At 43.0% G+C, this 20648-nt stretch overlaps 7 protein-coding genes across 7 annotated transcripts; 2 read left to right on the forward strand and 5 right to left on the reverse strand.

The window, feature by feature from the left end:
* Nucleotides 1-969: 969 nt before the first annotated feature.
* Nucleotides 970-1736, reverse strand: FOMMEDRAFT_154407 (uncharacterized protein; the record flags this gene model as incomplete). Its single annotated transcript, XM_007264911.1, has 3 exons — nt 970-1179; nt 1230-1603; nt 1664-1736. The coding sequence occupies 3 exons, from the start codon at nt 1734-1736 to the stop codon at nt 970-972; spliced, it is 657 nt and encodes a 218-aa protein (XP_007264973.1).
* A 1318-nt stretch (nt 1737-3054) lies between these two features.
* FOMMEDRAFT_166819 (uncharacterized protein) lies at nt 3055-4868 on the reverse strand. Its single transcript, XM_007264912.1, has 3 exons — nt 4204-4868; nt 3935-4128; nt 3055-3846 (listed from the first exon to the last, which is right to left on the reverse strand). Exons 1-3 carry the CDS (start codon nt 4604-4606, stop codon nt 3187-3189), a joined length of 1257 nt encoding a protein of 418 aa, XP_007264974.1. The 5' UTR covers nt 4607-4868; the 3' UTR covers nt 3055-3186.
* Nucleotides 4869-6748: 1880 nt separating this feature from the next.
* Nucleotides 6749-7276, forward strand: FOMMEDRAFT_154409 (uncharacterized protein; the record flags this gene model as incomplete). The annotated part of the gene is made up of 3 exons (XM_007264913.1): nt 6749-6916; nt 6961-7035; nt 7088-7276. The coding sequence occupies 3 exons, from the start codon at nt 6749-6751 to the stop codon at nt 7274-7276; spliced, it is 432 nt and encodes a 143-aa protein (XP_007264975.1).
* Nucleotides 7277-7678: 402 nt separating this feature from the next.
* FOMMEDRAFT_154410 (uncharacterized protein) lies at nt 7679-8335 on the reverse strand (the record flags this gene model as incomplete). Its single annotated transcript, XM_007264914.1, has 3 exons — nt 7679-7752; nt 7799-8087; nt 8228-8335. The coding sequence occupies 3 exons, from the start codon at nt 8333-8335 to the stop codon at nt 7679-7681; spliced, it is 471 nt and encodes a 156-aa protein (XP_007264976.1).
* Nucleotides 8336-10776: 2441 nt separating this feature from the next.
* Nucleotides 10777-11515, forward strand: FOMMEDRAFT_154411 (uncharacterized protein; the record flags this gene model as incomplete). Its single annotated transcript, XM_007264915.1, has 3 exons — nt 10777-11075; nt 11132-11192; nt 11246-11515. The coding sequence occupies 3 exons, from the start codon at nt 10777-10779 to the stop codon at nt 11513-11515; spliced, it is 630 nt and encodes a 209-aa protein (XP_007264977.1).
* Nucleotides 11516-11835: 320 nt separating this feature from the next.
* FOMMEDRAFT_18807 (uncharacterized protein) lies at nt 11836-13211 on the reverse strand. Its single transcript, XM_007264916.1, has 3 exons — nt 12933-13211; nt 12624-12871; nt 11836-12539 (listed from the first exon to the last, which is right to left on the reverse strand). The coding sequence occupies exons 1-3, from the start codon at nt 13201-13203 to the stop codon at nt 12024-12026; spliced, it is 1035 nt and encodes a 344-aa protein (XP_007264978.1). The 5' UTR covers nt 13204-13211; the 3' UTR covers nt 11836-12023.
* A 5986-nt stretch (nt 13212-19197) lies between these two features.
* Nucleotides 19198-20336, reverse strand: FOMMEDRAFT_58262 (uncharacterized protein; the record flags this gene model as incomplete). The annotated part of the gene is made up of 5 exons (XM_007264917.1): nt 19198-19244; nt 19312-19585; nt 19663-19942; nt 20063-20246; nt 20318-20336. Coding segments are annotated over 5 exons (804 nt in total), but the record flags the coding sequence as incomplete, so codon positions are not given.
* Between the last annotated feature and the right edge of the window lie 312 nt (nt 20337-20648).

Below are 20648 nucleotides of genomic sequence, written 5' to 3' on the forward strand. Positions count from 1 at the left end.
AAACATGTTTGTAGTTTAATAGAAACTTTGTATATTTCTTACATTTATATACAATCATTATAATTACATTACAAGTAAAATATAAGTATTATTTTAGAATGTAATGCTTATGAAATCATTTTATTAGATTACTTTTGCTATTATTAAATACATTTGTTGCGACTTTTTCGTGATGACACGACGTGACGCTACTAATGAACGAGCTGCTGCCACAGAGGCATGCAATATCCGTCGTTGCACATCCAGTACCAGAGATTGCATTCGTTACACAAGACTGAGCACATGCTACTCAGTGTAGCAGTGTAGAATAGAAAAATCGGTGAGTTCAAAGTGAGTTTAAATTACAGACAGAGGACATTTAGTAGAAGATTGTACTTTACCTGGGAGGCTCTGGAATTGTCTGGTGACGAGTGATGCAGAAACTGAGCTGACTGCAAGGCAAGCATAGAGAAAAGTAGTTGAGAATTGCATCTTTGTCTTGGTTGTTGTAGATATAGTCCCAAGTTTCACTGTATTTATACACACGAGAAAGTAGGCATCAGCCGGCCAAAAGCAAGAGGTCAGGACTAACTCAGGAAACAGAATCCGGAATATTCGGACGGTTCAAACAAAGAATTGGTGCCAAAGTGTCTTGTAAACCAGAGTATATGCGTAGCTGAATTGAAGAACTAGTGCAGGAAACAGAATCCGAAATACTCGGACGGATCAAACGAGGACCAGTGCCTAAGTGTCGGGAAAATCGGAGTATGTGTATTACTGGGTAATCACAGCAAGGGGGATTGTGGATATACAGACTTCGACGGGTTCGGAGAACGACAACAGGCTTTAATTCTCTCCACAGTATTCGGGCAGATATATCGACTTGCAGACAGCCATCAAGTTCTCCTAATATAAAATTCTCTGTATCGGAACATCGAGTCAACCTATTTCCTCAATTTACCTTCTGCGTCGAATCTTTAACGAGACATTTTATCCTGTAGCATCGGCAGTGGACTGTAAATTAGGGTAATCCATGGCCTGAGCATTCCAAGAAAGCTCTGTCGCAATTATCCCGACTGAACCATAGCACTCTGCACGTAAACTGATGAACATCTTTGGTGCGAGGATTGACATGATCGTTATTGCGCTTGCTTGGTACGCGTTTGAACAAAAGTAGGCGAAAATAAAGGAACGTGGATTCTGGTAAAAGCTTTGGTTAACGGATAATGAGTAGCAGTAGGGTCACTCACGGAGGCCTTTTCTTCCGCAGCAAATACCAAAATCGCCCCGATGAGACAAACAAAGAATATTCTGATCCATCGGTCGTCAATAATGAGCATGATAAAAATTGACAAATATAACGCATTCATGGCGAAGTATCCAATAGAATCTCTCGCCATTAATGAGGTAATATCTCGTGTATTTGGTGAACCACCTCTTGATATGCATATTGGGGATTTATCATTCCTCATTCGCGCAGTCTTCCCGAGAACCAGAAGGAACAAGAGTAGTTCAACGAAAGAAGTCACCGTCCATGCGATACCAGACGTATGAGGCTCGAAAAGACAGTCAATACCTGTTGCTGTCTGGGTTTCAACAGGATTTGTGCTAAAGTCCCAGGATTCTACGACGTAACGGATTATAACTCAGAGCCTGGGGCAGGATAACGAATGAAGATGCATACCGAGCTTGATTGCGCGTTGCAAAATATTGAACCCAAGCAGAAGTAATGTCAATGCAATGAATGAAATTAACATCCTTCTGCTCGCTCCAAATAACGCGTAAACACACATCATCAGTATGACTGCAAATGAAATCAGTAACAAACAATACAGAATAGAATACTCCGGGTGTAAAGATCACCTTCGGCCAGTAATATAATTACTGTTCCCAATCCTGTATACAGATGATTGGATACACCTAGAATGGTATTCTGACTTTCATTGAGGCCGAATAATTCATGGTCTTCACTCACATGCATTCCCAACAAATTCGAGTATGCTATTAACCTGACAGTGTATAAGATTGATAGCGGAAAGTTATGGGAGGTTACCTTGACGAATAGGGAGTCCTCACCATCCCATCTGAAATGGGTTGTGCCTATGGCGGCCAATCTTCAGCACATTTTTGTCAGCAGAGACTGCGTTCTCGGAGTCTAGACTCACGCTGAAAAATCCAGACCGAGGTATCTTGTCTGCTCTGCAGTTTATGATGACTTCCTTTTATTTTGGGAGATGGACAACATACAAGCAGATGCATGACTTTCCTAGCCATCCATCACTTGCTCTACAGACTGTCAATCCCACAACAACTGCCTGATGATAAGACTGTACACCCAAATGTATTCAACCTAGTTGACTGTTGTGTTAGGTTAGGCAGACACATATACACAGCAATCCAAACAAACCTCATCATCTAGATTTGAGACTGAAAACATGAGCTGGATGAGGTTATTGACAGAGGTAGATACAGCTTACTAGTGTAATATACATGGAAAGCTGTGCGAAAGACAATTCACGAACGTGTTGAATCAATTCATAAATAATGACATTATGAACAAAGGAACAAAAGCTAACCCATGGTTGACTTGAGTGTGGTCATCAAGTGCGCCTGGTGTAAAAGTATCTCATTCCATTCTGTAGTATCAGCCATCGTACTTCAAGGTAAACATCGATAGAGAGATATTCTTCATCATAAATCAGTCGTGGAGTTATAAGAGTTAATGAAATTTGCAATTCTTCTTGCCCTTACCAATGGACGTCGTTAATAGCGATCCACCCAACGCATGCTTTTGGTGCATTGCATTGGAGTGTAATATTGATAGAGACATTGAGAGAAATACAGGGCGCTGTTGGAGACGATCCGTTAAATGCATGGATTTGGTGCATTTGGAGTGTAAATGTTGATAGATATTGAAAAGAAAAGATGTTGTGATCAAAGGCTATGGAAGTCAAGATTAAATTTGAATATGAATATTTGTGGAGTCATGGTATTTGCACGTGCTTAGTGTCTGTTTACTATACGCCATCTAACTGGTGACGAACAATGAAAGAGAGAAGATTCAAAAGTGTCCACGTTTATTCATCCTCTAAAACAAAAACGATACTTTCCTACACATGTATACAGCAAAATAAAACAATAACAAAGCACAACATGCAAATTTAACAATTAAACTTGAAAACTCCATAAGAAAAAAGTCGCATCTGGTCACGCATGACCCTCCATCCAAGCCTTCAACCCCATCACCAATCGACTCGCAGACCTCTCTAACGATTCTTCGCGTGTACGAGCAAGGTTAACGATCGTTCTTGGCGCACTCGTACTTGCCCGCGTGGAAGTCCCAATATTCGAAGGAGGGGCAGTATAGATAAGTCCAACTTGTCTAGGAGAGAAGAAGATGCGTAGAGCGGGATATGGGATCTTCTTCCTTCTTTGTTGTTGACGGATCGAGGAACTTGGTATACGTAAGGAAGGAGGAGAGTAAGTGTAACTCTTCGCGTATGAAGTAGAGGACGGGCTTGGAGAAGGCGGAGAATTGACGAGCGTGAGTGTGGACGTTGATCGAGCCATCTTTGCCTTGAGGTTCATCCCTGTCAGTGAGCTGCCCTTTCGACATTCGTTCTCGCGGGTATCTGCCATGAAACTTGCCGTTCCGATGGCAGACTCGATCTCAGCGTCGGCGTCCGAATCCGATAAACTGATCAATCCTGCACCAACCCCGTACATGCGTACAAGGTCCATCAATCTTGCTCGGGGCTGCATGAAGTCAAATAGATCGCGAAGTCTCTCAGGATGAGCGAGATTTAGGCTCGAGTCGTCTGCGAAGACGTCTTCGTGCAGTTGGTGGAGAATGTACCTGTCGAGTACCTGGAATGAATCAAAATCAATAAATAAAATCAAAAAATTGCAACAAAAGAAGGGACGATGATGGAAACAAAGGAAGACAAAAGCTAACCTCAGACTCGCATTGCATGGAGCTGACAACTGATATAGATGTTTGTGTTCCATGTGCACCCGACCTTGCACTTGAGGGATCGCCAGGACGATGTGAAGACAGTGATGTATGCGGGAACGGATCAGACGAATAAGGCGGACGGACGCGTTGCATGTAATGCGGTAGGAACGTCGACCTTAGTATATGCATTGCAGCTATCAAATATGACCAAATCAGATTTATTTATCAGTATTAAAGAAGCAGGGAGAGAGTGTACGTGGGATACGTACCAAGATAGAATCCCCTACTGACACTTCTCAAGCAAAATGCCATCCAGTAAAGTGTTCTTGTCGTTCTGACAGCAAATTCCTCGTTACTTTCCCTCTCCCTCTCTTGCACTTTCGTCCTTATGCCATTTTCAACGACGAATTTATATCTGTACTCTCCCAGTCGAGGAAGCGTAGAATAGACGATAAGAAGCAGGACGTGAGATGGCAGCGACGGAGCTGTTTTCCGCGGTCTTCTGCCAAGGTGCGATTGAGACGAGGACGAGGCAAGGGCCACCGAAGAAGTGGATCGGGAGATTGCTCGAGCAGAAGTAGAGTAGAGCTTCGATGAAGGGTGAGTGTCGTCGTTCTCGATAGCAAAGTAAGGTGGTGGAGGGACAATATCCTTCTCAGTAAGAACAACCATCGTTGGTACTGTTGATGAAAAGGTGGATTTGGGATTGTCAGGCCGTCGTTTCCCGGTGTTACGACGCTGTGCTCGATGAACGCTCTGTGCCAGTCACAGGGGCAAGCCTGACGAAGTCCTCTGCTAACAGTCGCAATCAGCGCGCTGGATAGAAAGCGAGAGCTACCAGACGGGGATGTTACCGTCGTTCGATGTAAATTGTACTTGTGGCAAGGACTACGGTGACCACTGCGCCGCAATTGATCCCACACGCTGCGCAGCTCAAGTCGGTCTCACGTAGCGACCGCTGACAAAACGGATGACCGCGGAATCAGTCTTCCGCACTGCGCTATGATTAGCTCACAAGCACCCTTCTATAAAAGACGAGTTCCGCGCAGCCGTCCGCCTAGTCATTGTGTCGTTTGACGATTTTGACGTCGCATTTCTGGGTGGCAGCAAGCGTGCAAGAGAATATTACGTGATAATTCTTATCAACTAATCTTCATTCTGGCAAGTGCTTGTACAAAAATTCAAAAACTAAGACAGCATGTCTTCTTCGCTTCCATCCTTCTGTAGTACTATACTAGAGTTCTGAAGTTTTCATGTCAAGGCATCTTCTCTACATAGATTGATAGATTGAAATTAAGCAACTGATGATTGATGTATGTTGATAGCAACAATGCACACAGGTATGTACAGCCTGCACTATATCATGCAGGTTAACAACCCAAAGTAAGGGCAAAGTTGGGCAGATTCATAGTTGGATACCTTGTTTATTTTCTGGAGGATTTGTGTGATAAAAGAGGTGGCCGTAACTATGATGTACAGAGATACTGTACGACAAACCATTCAAGTCAGAATTGGATCACTTATTTATCAAAATGTATCTTACTCAGTACTTTGGGTCACCAACGTCCAATCCACAGATCTGATAGTTACTTTAGTACCCATAGTATTAATATATCAAATTCAGTTCAGCAACAAATGTCGAGAGTATATAACTTTGCACTCGACTCATCACAAGGACATTCTGTACTAGTGTCCTGCACAAATGAGTCCATATCTTTTTCATTCTGTAACAGCCTTCAAGTCAACTACAGGTTAGCTGATGTATTTGTTCCTTTGTGGTCAGTGTTACTGAAATGATCCAATCTGTTATGGACAGTATCATGCACTACATTTCACTTGTATTATATCAGTGAGTAGTGTTACTATTCTTTCACAATTTGATCCAGCTCTGAGTCATGTCTGTAGTTTCACACTTAGATGAAGAGGTTTGTTTTACTATCTGACCTTATCTGCTTTATCTTTTACAAGTTGCATAATACTATACTAGGTACAATATATATGGGCAAGTGAATTTTGACTCAATAAGCTTTTAGGAATCTAACCCTTTCTAGTCGGAACGTTGGACAGCTGGGAAAATCATCTATGTGCTTGTAAGCTTCATCTATATTTGCAACAGTAAGTCTACCTCAAACTAGGAACTAGACCAGATACCTTGGCTCTGTTTTCTTGATGTGAGCCTCCAAGTCAAGTACAAGATCATGTTAACAACAACATACTGTAGTTTGGCTTCATTAGGCACAGTTGTGCTTGGATGGGATAGCACTCTTCTTATTCGTACCAAGGTAAACTTCTATTCCTCCCTCTGCTACAGCTCTCATACTCTGCCAGAGAAATGGTGTTATAGGATTCCTATTTCGTTCATGTGAGAGAAAGAAACTGATGTTCAGTAACTTTCTGATGAACTGAATGTTCTACTCAAGGTTTATACGGTCGTCTGTATACTGGATTGGCACCAATGGTAATGTTGCTGGCTGAAGGTGAGCTGCTTGCTCAGTAGATTCTGTCATTAATTAAATCAGCAATGATTTCCTCTATGTAGTCATCCTAATGATGCGTGTATATGCATTATTCGGGGCAACAAGAAAGCTGCTAATTACTTTCGTTACATTGACGTTATTCCTCTTTGTATTCAACATTCTACAAGCCACATTGAACCTTGGTAGGGAATTTCATTTTTTAGCATGCACAAGATCTTGAAAAACCTCTCATTAAATCTGTTACTCAAGATTTATGGGACGTTGATGAAAGAGCTCGTTCCCCTTTTCCACCAAAAGGTGCCGGATGCATAGGAACAAATTTTATGTCCGGTGTTGCATGGACTGTGACTTCTTTCATCGAACTGTTTCTGTTCTTTATGGTTCTTTGGAAGGCCGTCCAACTGAGAAGGACCAAGATCCCGATGCACTTCTCAAGAGCCAACCTGTCAAACACACGGGGCATCATCGCGTTAATGGCAAGAGACTCCATAGTGTACTTCATCACGTAGGTGTTCCATTGTCCATTTTATCCTCTTATTAATGAATTAGTTACCACCTAGAATATTCTCTGTCTGTCTTCTCGGTGCTATTCTTGTATTTATCGCTGAGCGTGCTGTGGGTGCCGTGAGTGGACAGAATGTTCTTCATAACATTTCTTTCAATCTCTTTCACGCAGCATGCACTAAGCTTCGCTTTCCACTTCTTCGGTCCGAACGCGTACCATACAATCGTGATAACAGTCATGACAACACTAGCTCCGAAAATGCTCATAAACCTTCGTGCAGAGTATTATGGCCCAGTAGGGATAATTGCAACTGAGCTTTCCTGGGATGCCCAAACTTTCCAGCCTGCAAGCTGCCAATAATGTTATAGAGTGAGGTCCAACTGCTAATGTTGTATGTTTACAATAGCTAGGAGAAGTGTGGTTTCTTATATGGATCATGCTAGTCCTTTATAATGTGGTGCATCTGTAGAAGAGGGACCTGTCTTTTATTGTATTTGTGGAATAATTTGGTCACAGATTGATGGATGAGAATTTCAGAGTGTTGTTAAAGCTTGCTATAAATCAAATCTGTGATACTAAATGTGCATGAGAAGTATTGTACTGTCTCTTCAATGCCATGGAAGTGGATTATCATATTTTTAAGAATTGAAGGATGAACATAAATATTAAAGTGTATATATACAAATCTGCCTTATAAAGTATTACAAAATCATTTGCAGTTCAGAGGTAATTGGATGTAACTAAGTCTCTATTTTGACCAAGTCATCCTCCGCTGCTAGTAGCATTTTCTAATCTCTCCGCCCTTGCACACCAGACTTCGATAGGTCCGTCCCCCGCTGATCATCGTTAACATCAATCCTACACTGCATGGTCTGAATGAACGGGTTATAGATGAGAATGGTACGCGTCGAGCGACGAGCACCTGAACGCGTGCACGAGGAAATGGGTAGGGGTACGGTGTGGGAGTTGTAGTAAAAGTTGAAGAAGTGGGCATATGAGGATGGGATTGCGGAGTGGGACGAGCGGCGGAGGGAACGGATATGGATAGGGGTGTGGGTGAGATGGGTGAGGAGGAAGGACATGAGCCGGAGGCGATGATGGTATTTCCTGTGCTCGAACTGACGGAGATGACACCTGCTGCGGACCCGTATGCACGCACGAGGTCTTCTAGCTGTGCCCGTGGTTGGGGAACTGAGAAGAGATATAGGAAAGCTTCTTCTCGTTGCGGTGTAGATGCGTGGGTGTCGGAAATCACGGTTAGAAGTGATGTTAGGCATCATCCAATTGTCATGCTAACCGTATCATACGTACCTCCAGATATAAATCTGACTCATTCACCCATACATCTTCCCTAACTTTCGCAGTTAGAAACAGATCTAGCACTTGGACCTCCCGCTGTACGGGATTGACCAGTGACATCAGAGCTTGACGAAGTCGCAACGCTAGACGGATCAGCTCCTGGAGTAGATAAGGGGGAATGGATCCGACCTGTATGGTGGCTTGACCATGTATAAGTATGCGGGAAGATAAGTCGAGCGTAATACATGCATACAAGCTATATGATCGTCATCTCATTAGCACCTGAATAACATCGATGCGAGGAAGGTCGCTGCGCACCAATGTATGACGTTCGATGAACTGTCCTTAGAAAGACTGCCATCCAGTATAACATTTTCTGCGCATACTCTACATCAGCCCTTCTCCAGAACGTATCCTTCTGCCCATTTCACGGCTGTCTCGCAACGATGGTTTACTTTTCCTTCGTTGCATGTCGATTTTCGACGATCGTCCGTCTTTCACTCTTCGTTGTTAATACCGATCCCACACTCTGTGGTCTGAATGAAAGATCAGGAATGTGAAGGGTACCTGTCGAGTGACGAACACCTGCATATGTGTGTAGGAAATGGGTAGGGATACGGAGCGCACTGCGAGCACAGGAAAGAGGTTGAAGAAGAAACACAATGAGAGTTTGATTGAGATATGGAGTTGGCAATACAGAGAAGGGATATAGATGGGAATGAAGGAAAAGAAGACGAAGGGAAGCACATTGACCAGAGGTGAAGGCAGTGTTTCCTTTGCTTGAAGTGCTAGAGATGATGCCTGTTGCGGTCCAACGGGCACGCACAACATCTCCTAGTTACACGTGATGTTGTAACACTGTGGACAAGTTTAGGGAAGACCTCTTCTTACTTCTGAGTTGATGCTTTCCTTACTTTCACGGGCAGGCGAGATCCGGTACTTGTGTCTCGTGTTGTACAGAATTTATAAGTGATATCATAATCGAGCTTGAAGTTTTTGCAATAACAAAAGGACCTGCACTGAAAATGGGTAACGGAAACGGATCCTAAACGTGCAGCAACAAGATTGTAGGCAAGTATACTAGGTGGCCGTAGCAACTCGATTGTAACACATACGTACAAGCTACACAGTACCCAAGTATCACCTTGAATCAACATCTCAGCAACTAGTTCATCTCTATCTGTTGTTGTCACTAGCTGCATGTGATTCAGCACAATGTCAAGACAACATCAAGCTGAAGCATGTGTGTTGATATGTTGTATTGGTCTTCTTGTAGTATGCTGAATCCTGATTGACTGGTCAATGTAATCCATCTGCCACTGATTATATTCTAAGAGTGTAAATACAGTAAGCATCTTTTGTTTTTTTTAGCCTGAGAACATTGCATCTTTACAATCTCCCTTATACAGAGCAGGACAGGGGTTCCACATGATAATCAAGATGGTTGCACAGAACTTGCACTCCAGCCTGACTATAAATGCCACCAAGCATATAATTTCACAGCCATCATAACAAAATCTTTCTCTCTACTCATGTCTTACTCCTCATTTGAAGCCACTGCTGCACTTCCGGCAACCATCTTCAAGTCAATTACAGGTTAGCTGAGTATATTTCATTATACATTGAGTATTGCTTAAATGGCTTGATTCGATTGTACACAGTCTCATGCACTACTTTCCATTTGTATTACTCTAGTAAGCTGTGTTAGTAGCTCTGTGTACTTGCTTCTAGCTCATGTCCATAGTCTTACACTTAGACAAAGAGGTCTGTTTCATTATCTACATCTACCTGCTCCAGCTAAGACATCGGGAATTAGGTTGAATATATATGGGTGAGCTATCTGAGGATTAAATGGTTTTACCAGAACTGACTGCTTGCAGTGCAAACGCTGGACAGCTGGGAAAGTGGTGTATTTGCTTGTACGTTTTCACTACTATCTTATTTGGGAAATTTGCCTCAAATTGAAGAACAGACAAGATACCTTGGCTCGGTCTTTTTGATGTAAGTCTCAGAATCCAAATGCATAATCTGTGTTTACTACCGTATGCCATAGTTTAGCATCCTTAGGCACAGTCAACATCGGATGGAATACTTTTCCTATTTGGATTCAGTACATCCTGACTGTGGGCTCCAAGGTAAACTACACTTTCTACTTCCTTGTCATTTCTCTCATGTTCTTCCAGTTGGACAGCAATACAGGATACCTCTTTTATTCGTGTGAGGAATGCCATTGATTGAGTAGGTATCAACAAAGCTTAAGGAACCACTCTACTATGTAAATTCTAGGTTTATCTGGCCATTTGTATACTGGATTGGGAACCATGATAATATTGCTGGCTGAAGGTGATCCTCTCACTCAGGCTAGTCTATGCTATGTTGCATGCTGATGATTTCATTTGGCTAGTCATACTCATGATGCGTGTCTATGCATTGTTCGGAGCAACGAGGAAACTGTTGATCGGATTTATTATGCTCACAGTACTTCTGATCAGGTTCAATATTCTACAACTCACGTTTGATCTCAGTAGGAGATTTTTTTTATTGTTGTACACTAGGTTCTGATGAGCAGTACCTTCGAGTCTATCACTCAAGCTACTTTGGACATGGGTTATAGCCTTTCGGAGTCCTTTGGCACTCGAGGTGATCCCTTGGGTTGCTTTGATGCAATGCCTGTTTCTAGCATTGGATGGGTAGTGACTTCTTTTGTCGAACTGCTTCTCTTCCTTCCGGTTCTCTGCCAGTGGAAGAGTTTACAAATGAGGAAGACCAAGCTACCAATGCGTATCTCAGGACATGGTCCACTAAAGGCACAGGATGTTATGACATTAATGGCAAGAGACTCTATTGTATATTTTGCTGTGTATGTATTTTATCATCTGTATTTCTTGTGTTGGATTTCAACTGACCATCAACTAGGATAATATTGTGTTGTCTTCTTCCTACCATTATATATTTTACTTCTGAAGGATTGGATAACGTGAGTCAACTCTATACCTGGTCATTGTATGATTCTCAGCCCTCTTTTCCTAGAGTGGTGTCCATTTAAGTTACAGCATTGTGGTCTTCTTTGAAGACACAGCATTGGAGTCAAATGCATACCAAACAATCGTGATAACAATTATGACAATCCTTGCTCCGAAGATGCTCATCAACCTTCAGGCAGAGTATTATGGTCTGGTTTGGATAATTGCAACTGAGCTTTCTTGGGACATCCAGTTTGCTGAGCTGTCTGGTGTACAGATTGCAGATGAAGTGCAGAGTGCTGATAATGCAGAGACTGTTGATAGAGTCGTGGAATGAATACTCCAATGACAATCTTGCATGCCTGCAGCTCTCAGGAGAGGAGAAGTACATACGTGTATAGTACTTTGATTACTGTGTTTATAGACTAGTATTAGAACTGGAATTACATGATATGCCTCTGGACATTGAACCATTGTTTATCTTTACTATATCTTATGGAATGTCAATATTGCTGCTGATTTGCTGGTCATGGATGAAAAAACGTGGAATGTGCACATAATGCTGCTTAACTTTGTTAAAATTTAATAGGACTTGTAGTGATTTGATAATGGGAAGTACAGTGCATTTTTTAACTCCGAATTTAATATCAGTGCAGAGCGAAGCTCAATGTAAGGACATGACTACACATGTACTACTACTTTATAAATGAGATTTGTGCCTGATGCAAAATTAAAGAGAAAAGTAAAGTGCATATATGCAGACTGCTGCATAAATTGAGTATCCAATTTGCAACATACTTTCAACGATAAATAAATATAATCAACAAAATTTCATATTGTCCAAGTCACCCTCCGCTACTGGTGGTATAATTCTCCTGGACCCATCCTTCTAACCCTTTCACAAGTCTCTTCGCAGCGACTTCTAATTTTTCCTCCCTTGCACGTGGGACTTCGACGATCGTCCGTCTCCCACTCTTCGTTGTTAACACCAGTCCTACACTCCGCGGTCCGAATGAACAGGTTAAGGATGAGAATGGTACACGCCGGGTGACAAGCATCTGACCGCGCGCACGAGGAAATGGGTATGGATACGGTGTAGGAGTTGTATTAGGAGCTGAAGAAGAAGTGGGCGTATGAGGATGAGATTGCTGAGTAGGACGAGCGGCGGATGGAACGGATACGGATGGGAATGTAGGTGAAATAGGTGAGGAGGTAGGACATGGACCGGAGGCGATGATGGTGTTTCCTGTGCTTGAACTGACAGAGATGACACCTGCTGCGGACCCGTATGTACGCACGAGGTCTTCTAGTCGCGCCCGCGGTTGTAGGACCGAGAAAAGATCTAGGAAGGCTTCTTCTCGCTGCGGCGCAGATGCACAGGTGCCGGGAATCACGGTGAGAAGAGACGTTATGTATCAGCCAAGTGATATTGGTATCATACGTACCTCCAGATGGAGTTCTGACTCATCCGCCCATACGTCTTCCCTAACTTTTGCAGTCAGAAACAGATCCAATACCTGGGTTTCCCGTTGTACAGAGTTGACAGGTGACATCATTGTTGAACTTGACGAAGTTGCCACGCTAGAAGGACCGGCTTCAGGAGTAGATAACGGGAACGGATCCGAAGTGTACGGTGGCTTGATCATAGATAGGTATGCTGGAAGATAAGTCGATCGTAACACATGCATGCAAGCTACGCATTCATCATCTCATTAGCACTTAACAACGTCGGTGCATAGAAGGTCGCTGCGTACCAATATAGAACGATCGATTAACCATCCTTAGACAAACTGTCATCCAATACAACACCTTCCGCGTATACTCTACTTCCGCTCTTCCCTTCCGCGGTTTCAAAGTCAATTGCGTAATGTACAACACTAGATGTGGCGGCAATGCCTCAAACGTCGCAGGAGGGCGATTTAATGCTGGAAGTTGCTGTCCATTTTCGGAGAAGGGAGGCGCCGGCGGACGGTCAGCGGCGGCGTACGGGGGCGGTGCAGGAGGTGCAGGAGGTGCAGGAGGCATCTGCTTTTCGTCGAGAATGATGACCATGGCGGCCTTGTGAGAGAGATGCGGGTTTATAGGAGAAACGAGTGGGAACGCGCAGTCTGTGTGGGAGCGATGGGGTGTAAATAGCTGAGAGAGCGTGCCAAGGGAGTATTCAGTGCCCAGCACTGCGCTCATTTCAGGCACATGTATGGGTCTCGGAGTACTATAACTGTGGGAAACATTAGTAATCATGAATGCTAATAAATTCAACAGTAATTATTATAGAGAAGAATTGTGAAAACCCGACTACAGATCATGGGGAACAGCTTGAAAAACAATATTAATATTATTATAGTGTTGCTGAAGTGGAATAATCTTGAACAAGAACTTGAGACATTTCAAACAGTGAGCATTGCTGTGAATACTGTATTACATAACCAATTTTCGAATGTGTATCTTGCATATGATATTCTACTCCACTCATGCACAAAAATGCAGTCTACCAGTGGGGAAAACTGTCAACGAAAGGTTAATCAGTGAGAGTGTTGCCACCTTGCTGCCCAGAAATTGCTGTGCTCCGGACATTCCAAGCCAGCTGACTCAACTCAGTCACAACCAATCCATTTGGGCAATAATACTCTGCTCGAAGGTTGATAAGCATCTTTGACGTCAGGATGGTCATAATTGTAATAACGATCAGTAAGTATGCATGCAGGTTGTAGCCGAGGAAGAATAGTAAACTTTTGTCCTGGTAGAAATATTGCAGTGATAAGTCATCTAATAAACGATTAGCTAGGCTTGACTCACTGTAATATGGTGACGGACTGTTAGAAATTCTGCAATAGCCCCGAAGATACAGACAAAGAGTATTCTTGAGAGATTGTGGGTTTCTAATTAATGTGCAAAGGAAGACTTGAAATACTTACATGGCAAAGTATAAAATGGAATCTCTTGCCATTAGTCCAGTAATGTCCGGTGTATTTGGCTGAACATTTCTTAAAATGTATATCAGAACGTTGGCCTTCTTCATTTTAACAACCTTCCAGAGCACCAAAACGAATAGAGACAACTCGACAGTGGAGGTCACTGTCCAAGCAATGTCAGGCATAGAAGGCGCAAATACGCATCCGATGGCATCTTTTGCCAAGACAAATCGGAAAGGCACTATTCCAATTTCGAAGAGTCCTTAAAGCAGAGGTTTAATGAGATAAGTCCACATAGGTCAGTGCACGTTAGTGAATAGAAAATCTTACCGAGAGAAAATAACAACTGCCATATATCAAACCCAACAAGTACACATGTTAGCATGATAAAAGCAGCCAGCATTTTTCTCGGTCCCCTGTACAATGCATACACTCTCATCATAAGTATAACTGTGAGAAAAATGTAGTCTGTGTCTTGGAATGTTGCAAAATAGTCTGAATGAGAGGTTACCTAACTTACCTTCAGCCAAAGTTATCACCAATGGTCCTGTTCCAACATATATTTGACCGTATATACCTAAGGCAGGTCCAATGATTTTGAGTTTGTTAAATTGCTGTTCTGAAAATGGATCCACTGACAGGAAGTGAAAAATAAACCTATGACATCTTTCTCCTAGTGGAGTGTGAGATTGATTGAGAGAAAAGGGAAAATGAGGGCTTACCTGCAATGCAATAATTGGGTTTTTATCCCAACCAAGGCCCATAGTGCCTATGCAGGCCAAGCTAGAGTGTGTCACACTCAGCGCATGCTATGACACTGGGCTTCCAAACTAACGTTAAATAGACAGCACCGGAGTATCGAGCCTGTTCTGCAGTTTGAGGTCACTTCTTGATGGTATCAATAAGTGAACCTACGAGCAAGTACATAACTTTCCCAGTCGTCCATCGTTTACTCTATCACGAGTCAAAGTCAAGATCGATGTGTGACTGTCGAGCTACATACCCATATGTATTCGACCTATTTCATTAAATCGTCAGAGGAAACGGACAAGGGTATCTGATAGAACGAACCTCTTCACCTAAGTGCGAAACTTCATGCAGGCATTAAATGGAATGGGGGAAAAAAAGTACTGACACTACCTACCAACATAATACAAGTGAAGGGTAGTGCATGAGACTGACCGTGGAAATTGAGACCATTTAGCAACACTGGTGCAAAGGGAAAGATATATTGCCTAACCTGTAATTGCCTTGTAAGCTGTTGTTGAATTGTCTATAACCTCGTCGGGATTCATCTGAATGGGAGACTATCCAGGGAAAGTTCTACGTATTGAGCCGACTGTTATACTTATAGCGGCATCTATAGTTAGACCGGCTGTGATCATACATAGACATGATCAATATCAGAAAATTTGTCAGACGCGTGGATTCACTTTAGCTATCTAGGGGTAGGCATTAATGCTCATGGCCGTTCGTGGTGATTCCATACGGGCTATAATGATTTATGGTAGTGGTACTCCCAGCCGGAGTACTTCTAGTGGATACTATTAGCATTCCGTGCCACTCGGCAGAATCAGATAAATACAAACACTAGTACTTATTAATAGAGCTGGTCTATTACTTCACCATCTCAGTGTTTTGATGTTGTATGATCGGACTTACATAGGAAACATCTAAGTTTAAGGTCGAGTTTCATGTGGCCAATATAGAGTGTATAGTAAAGAGCAAGTGTTTTTGGCAACCTGTAATTGCTGGTCTATATTTCTGTAATCGTGAGAATGCCTTGTAATCACTTATCATATATAGACATGCTCAGATTATTTTGGTCTATTGTAACCGACAATTGTGCAAAATGTGATAGTAAGATGGCAATCGTATAACGAATATATATATTTACACATCCAAACAATTCAACTAAGTTATTAAGTACTATATCAAGTGATCTTAGAAGGAATATACTGTATATTATATTCTTCTAGTGTATGATATTCTGTCTACTAGCAATCCGACGCTGTTGCCGTTATATGAAATTGTCAAATGAACATGTTATTCAATGAGAGTACTGTTGCTTTGCTGTTCGGAGATTGTTGTACTATAGGCGTTCCACGTCAGTTGGCTATCCTGTATGGAAACCAATGTGTCTGGACCATAATACTCTGCTCGAAGGTTGATAAGCATCTTTGATGTGAGGATTGTCATAATTGTTATCGCGACCAGTAGGTACGCATGTAGATTGTAGCCGAGGAAGGACAACATATTGCGGTTCTAGGGGAAGAGTTGACGGTGCTTCCCTAAACAGCCCATGAACAACTTACTGTAATATGATGACGGTTTGCTAGAAACTCTGCAATTGCACCGAAAATACAGACACAGAATATTCTTGAAGGCTAATCAATTTCCGGTCCTTGCGCGAAGAAAGAATCGAAAGGCTTACATTACAAAATATGCAACGGAGTCTCTTGCCATTAGTCCGGTGATGTCCTGGGTCTTTGATTGACCACCTCCTAGAATGTGCATCGGAACGTCGGCCCTCTTCATTTTAACAACCTTCCAGAGCACCAAAAGGAATAGAAACAGCTCGATGAAGGAGGTTACTGTCCATGCAATGCCAGACATGGAGGGTGCGAATACGCATCCGACATCACCTTTCGCCAAAACAAATCGGAAAGGTGCTATTCCAATTCCGAAGAGTCCTTAAAGCAGAGGTTTAATGAGATAAGTCCACATAAATCAGTGCATGGTAGTGAATGGAAATTCTGACCGAGAGAAAATAACAACTGCCAGATATCAAACCCGACAAGAACACATGTTAAGGTGATAAAAGCGACCAGCATTTTCCTCGGTCCCCCGTACAATGCATACACTCGCATCATGAGTATAACTGTGATAAAAATGTGGCCTATTTCTGAAAACGTCACATAAGGATATTCTGGAAAAGAGATTACCTTCTGCCAACGTTATAACCAACGGTCCTGTTCCGACATATATTTGACCGTATAAACCTAGGGCAATTCCACTGATTTTGAATTTGCTAAAACGTTTTGGAAAGTTGGCTCCACTGACAAGAAGTTACAAATAAGCCTATGACATCTTTCTCCTAGTGGAGTGTGAGATTGATTGAGAAAAAAAGAGAAAATAGGGGCTCACCTGCGACGCGATGATTAGGTTTTTATCCCAACCAAGGCCCATAGTGCCTATGCAGGCCAAGCTGGAATGTGTCATACTCAGCGCGTGCTATGATCTCGGGCTTCAAGACTGACATCAAATAAACAGCACCGGAGTATCGAGCCTGTTCTGCAGTTTGAGGTCACTTCCTGATTAATTTAAAGGTGAACCCACGAGCAAATACATGACTTTCCCAGCCGTCCATTGTTTATTCTGTCAAAAGTCAAGTCAAGGTCGATGCTTGATCATCGGGCTACATACCCATATATATTCAACCTAATTTCTAGCGTTATTAGGTGCATTATTGATCAAAAACATCTGGCAAAAACGAACCTCTTTATCTAAGTGTGAAACTACACACCCGTGTCAGAAGGAGCTGAAAAAGAATAACGACTCTACTCACTAATATAATACCAATGAAAGGTAGTGCACGATACTAATCGCAGGAAAATGGGGCTAATTTAGTAACATTGCACGCGAGAGTGAGTATCCTGCCCAACCTGTAATTGCCTTGTAAGCTGTGGTTGAACGGTCTATAACCACGTCGGGGCCCATTTGAATACTGTATAAGGTTTGGTACAGTAGGAGAACGGTAGGGATGCTCCTTGTATGGACTCAGGTGTTATAGTAGCATCTATAGTCAGACCAGCAGTGCCTCGTGGGCACAATGGATGTCGGAAAAATTGCCAGAATTGTGAATTTTCCAAAGTTATTTATCAGACATCTGTCAATGTGCATGGACACATCGCAACAATTCAGCACAGGCCGACTGATCCTTGTCCAGTAGCTTGCCGCCACAAGTACTCTTATGGGTACAGTTAGTATTGCCTGTGCCTTGGCAGGGAAAAAATAGATACGCATGGCTGTCTGAGTGGGGCTATTCGGTGTCTTCACCGTCTCGGTGTTTGATCGTGCACGGGCGGATGTCGCACATAATGCACCCCAAATTTGATTTTCATGTAACCAGGGCAGAGTTTATACTCAGGAGCGAAAGGTTCGGCATATAGACACCGTCTTGCAGAGCTGAGAGCCTGGTCGGCAAACTTTGTACTCGTGAGAATGTCTTTTAATTATGTAATACACATGTTTAGCTATTTACTGTTATTTACTTTGACACGCTTAAACTAAATTACCTTGATGTTGGTTCATCCTCATAGAAAATAATACAGATTTAAATAAAGATTTCTTGCGTTGTATATATACTAAAGATATTCATCGACTGTTTCCGAAGACTCGAATTAAATCAATATTGCAGCATACACATTTATTTCTTCAAAACAACAACCACTTGTCTACAATACAACAAGCTCTAGGCCTATGCGAGTTAGCTACCACAGTACGAGTGTAGCAATACAGAATTCTGATACTACGTCATGCAGACAGAAAAGAAAAAAAGTGCAAGACAATCCCAGATCTGTCCATGATGTGATGAGGGAAAGAAAGTGAGGAAGGATAAGGATCGTGAATATTTTATTTTAATAGAACATACTATTATTAGAACACTATGCCACCACTCACCAACTTCGTGCAATGCGAGAGTGGGCAGAGTGGGCACGTATTGCAAATAGTTATGTTAAACAAGAAGGCAGAAGAGGAGCGATGCCAAATAAGCACAAAAGGGAGTATAGTAGTTAGTGAAGGGGCAAAAAAGGTGCGGAATCGTTGGTCTTTAGGTACTGTACAGTATGCTGTCCTGCATGATAGGATTGACTTTTTTCGTGAGTGCAAGATGCATCTGTTGTCATAACATCAGGCAGAAACGCAAGCGCGAATAGATAAAAGGCATCTAGCCCTAGAGTCTCTCGTGACTCGATTGGAACTGAGGCTGTTGCGCTTCATCTGGGGACTCAGCCTGTGGCTGCGGCATCTGCGCCTGTGGTTGAGCATGCTCGTCCTCTGTTGTGTACCTCGAGGACAACGAAGGTGCTGCGGGGCGTGCACCGGGGCCATATGGCGGGAGCGCTTCTACCGGTTTTGAAATCAAAATACCTGCATGAACAAAAGACAGAACACGTCAGTATCACCACACGGTGAATAAATGCAGATTGATACATACCCTTAGCACCAGCAAGTTTCTTCTCTGCTTGTCTACCCCAGCCATAGCCACGCTTTTCGTCAGTAAGCGTGATCTCACTAGAGTTATCCGGGTGCGAGTTGCCCGTAAGGTGATTGCTCAGGAAGGACGGTGGTTGGCCTGTGAACATGGGTCGAAGCGGGCCGGCGCGTTCGCCTATTCTATCTGTGACCATCGGGAGGATACCTTTCTTCTTCTCGGCCCGCCAGCTTGTGATCGAGCGTTTGGCTTTGCCTTTCTCGCGGAAGATCAATCCCTATTAAAAGAGGCGTTAGACGGCGTGTTACCAGTTTGTTTGTTTTTAGAAAGATAAAAATAGATGGATATACTTACGATCAAGATATTAAGGCATCCAATCGCGAACAAGAAAAATGCCGAGACGAGTGCGAAGTCGTCTACATGATGGGAGAGCACTGCGGCGCCAATGAAGCACTGGAATAACCCAATAGCACCCAGTCCAAAGTTCGTTCCGAGGACAGGGAAGAATCGATCGAAGAATTTGTACGGCCAGCCGATTTCGGAGAGGAAGAGGATGACGACTTGGAAGATAATCATGAGGCGATTGACGACTGCCCAGAATACACCTGCAGGCTGGTTGGGCACCGTGCTTCCCCTAAAACGTGGAATAGGTGAGTTAGTGACGGTTCCTTTTCTATTCTTGTCTATCTCCTTAATAAGAATAGAGGAGACTAGACTATGATGGGAGAATGATAAAGAGATACGAGATACGCACTCGATGTAATCGCAGTCCAACATACTATCCGTCACAGTTGAGTTGGATCCTGTGGTTTGTGCGGCAGACACAAACCGGTTAACGGCTTTGATGTCGTCGACCATTACAAGGATACTACTCGAGAACACCAGGATGAGCCCGATGATACTCAATACGCGGATGACATTGAGTCCGATGAAGATGTCTGTATAGATGATTGTAATCCAGTCCAATCAGCAATTTGATACAGATAAAATATAAAACTATTTTGCTTACAGGCACGCGGAGGCAACATCTCTTAATCACTTGAAATCAACAACACAATCCAATTGTACACGTGTAAAAAGCTTCAAGTAGGCAAGTATGGCTGAAGACCAAGATCTAAGGTGGACCTGCACCAAAACACGAAGTAAGGGGGAGAGAAAAGGTTGAAGGAGAGGCGGAAGGTAGGTAGAGAGGCGGCGGGGAAGAATGGAGAGAGTATGGAGGCGAAAACGCGCATGTTGAGGTTAAGTAGGGGCCACTTTTCTGACCATCCTGGCCCCAGCATTGTCCCAACACGTTGTACTTTCGCGTCCGCTGGGCCGTGGCTCGAGAACAAAAGGCT

The sequence above is a fragment of the Fomitiporia mediterranea genome (assembly GCF_000271605.1).
Source record: "Fomitiporia mediterranea MF3/22 unplaced genomic scaffold FOMMEscaffold_4, whole genome shotgun sequence".
Lineage (NCBI taxonomy): Eukaryota > Fungi > Basidiomycota > Agaricomycetes > Hymenochaetales > Hymenochaetaceae > Fomitiporia > Fomitiporia mediterranea.

What these genes read in the sequence shown, in the direction of transcription:
- FOMMEDRAFT_166819 (XM_007264912.1), bottom strand. Translation starts at nt 4,606, where the DNA reads ATGGTTGTTCTTACTGAGAAGGATATTGTCCCTCCACCACCTTACTTT. An exon ending in CAGTAGGGGATTCTATCTTG is followed by an intron (nt 4,129 to 4,203) that starts GTACGTATCCCA and finishes CATATTTGATAG; the next exon opens with CTGCAATGCATATACTAAGG. An exon ending in CCATGCAATGCGAGTCTGAG is followed by an intron (nt 3,847 to 3,934) that starts GTTAGCTTTTGT and finishes GATTCATTCCAG; the next exon opens with GTACTCGACAGGTACATTCT.
- FOMMEDRAFT_18807 (XM_007264916.1), bottom strand. Translation starts at nt 13,203, where the DNA reads ATGCCTCCTGCACCTCCTGCACCTCCTGCACCGCCCCCGTACGCCGCC. An exon ending in TAATCGATCGTTCTATATTG is followed by an intron (nt 12,872 to 12,932) that starts GTACGCAGCGAC and finishes ATGAATGCGTAG; the next exon opens with CTTGCATGCATGTGTTACGA. An exon ending in AGTCAGAACTCCATCTGGAG is followed by an intron (nt 12,540 to 12,623) that starts GTACGTATGATA and finishes TCTGCGCCGCAG; the next exon opens with CGAGAAGAAGCCTTCCTAGA.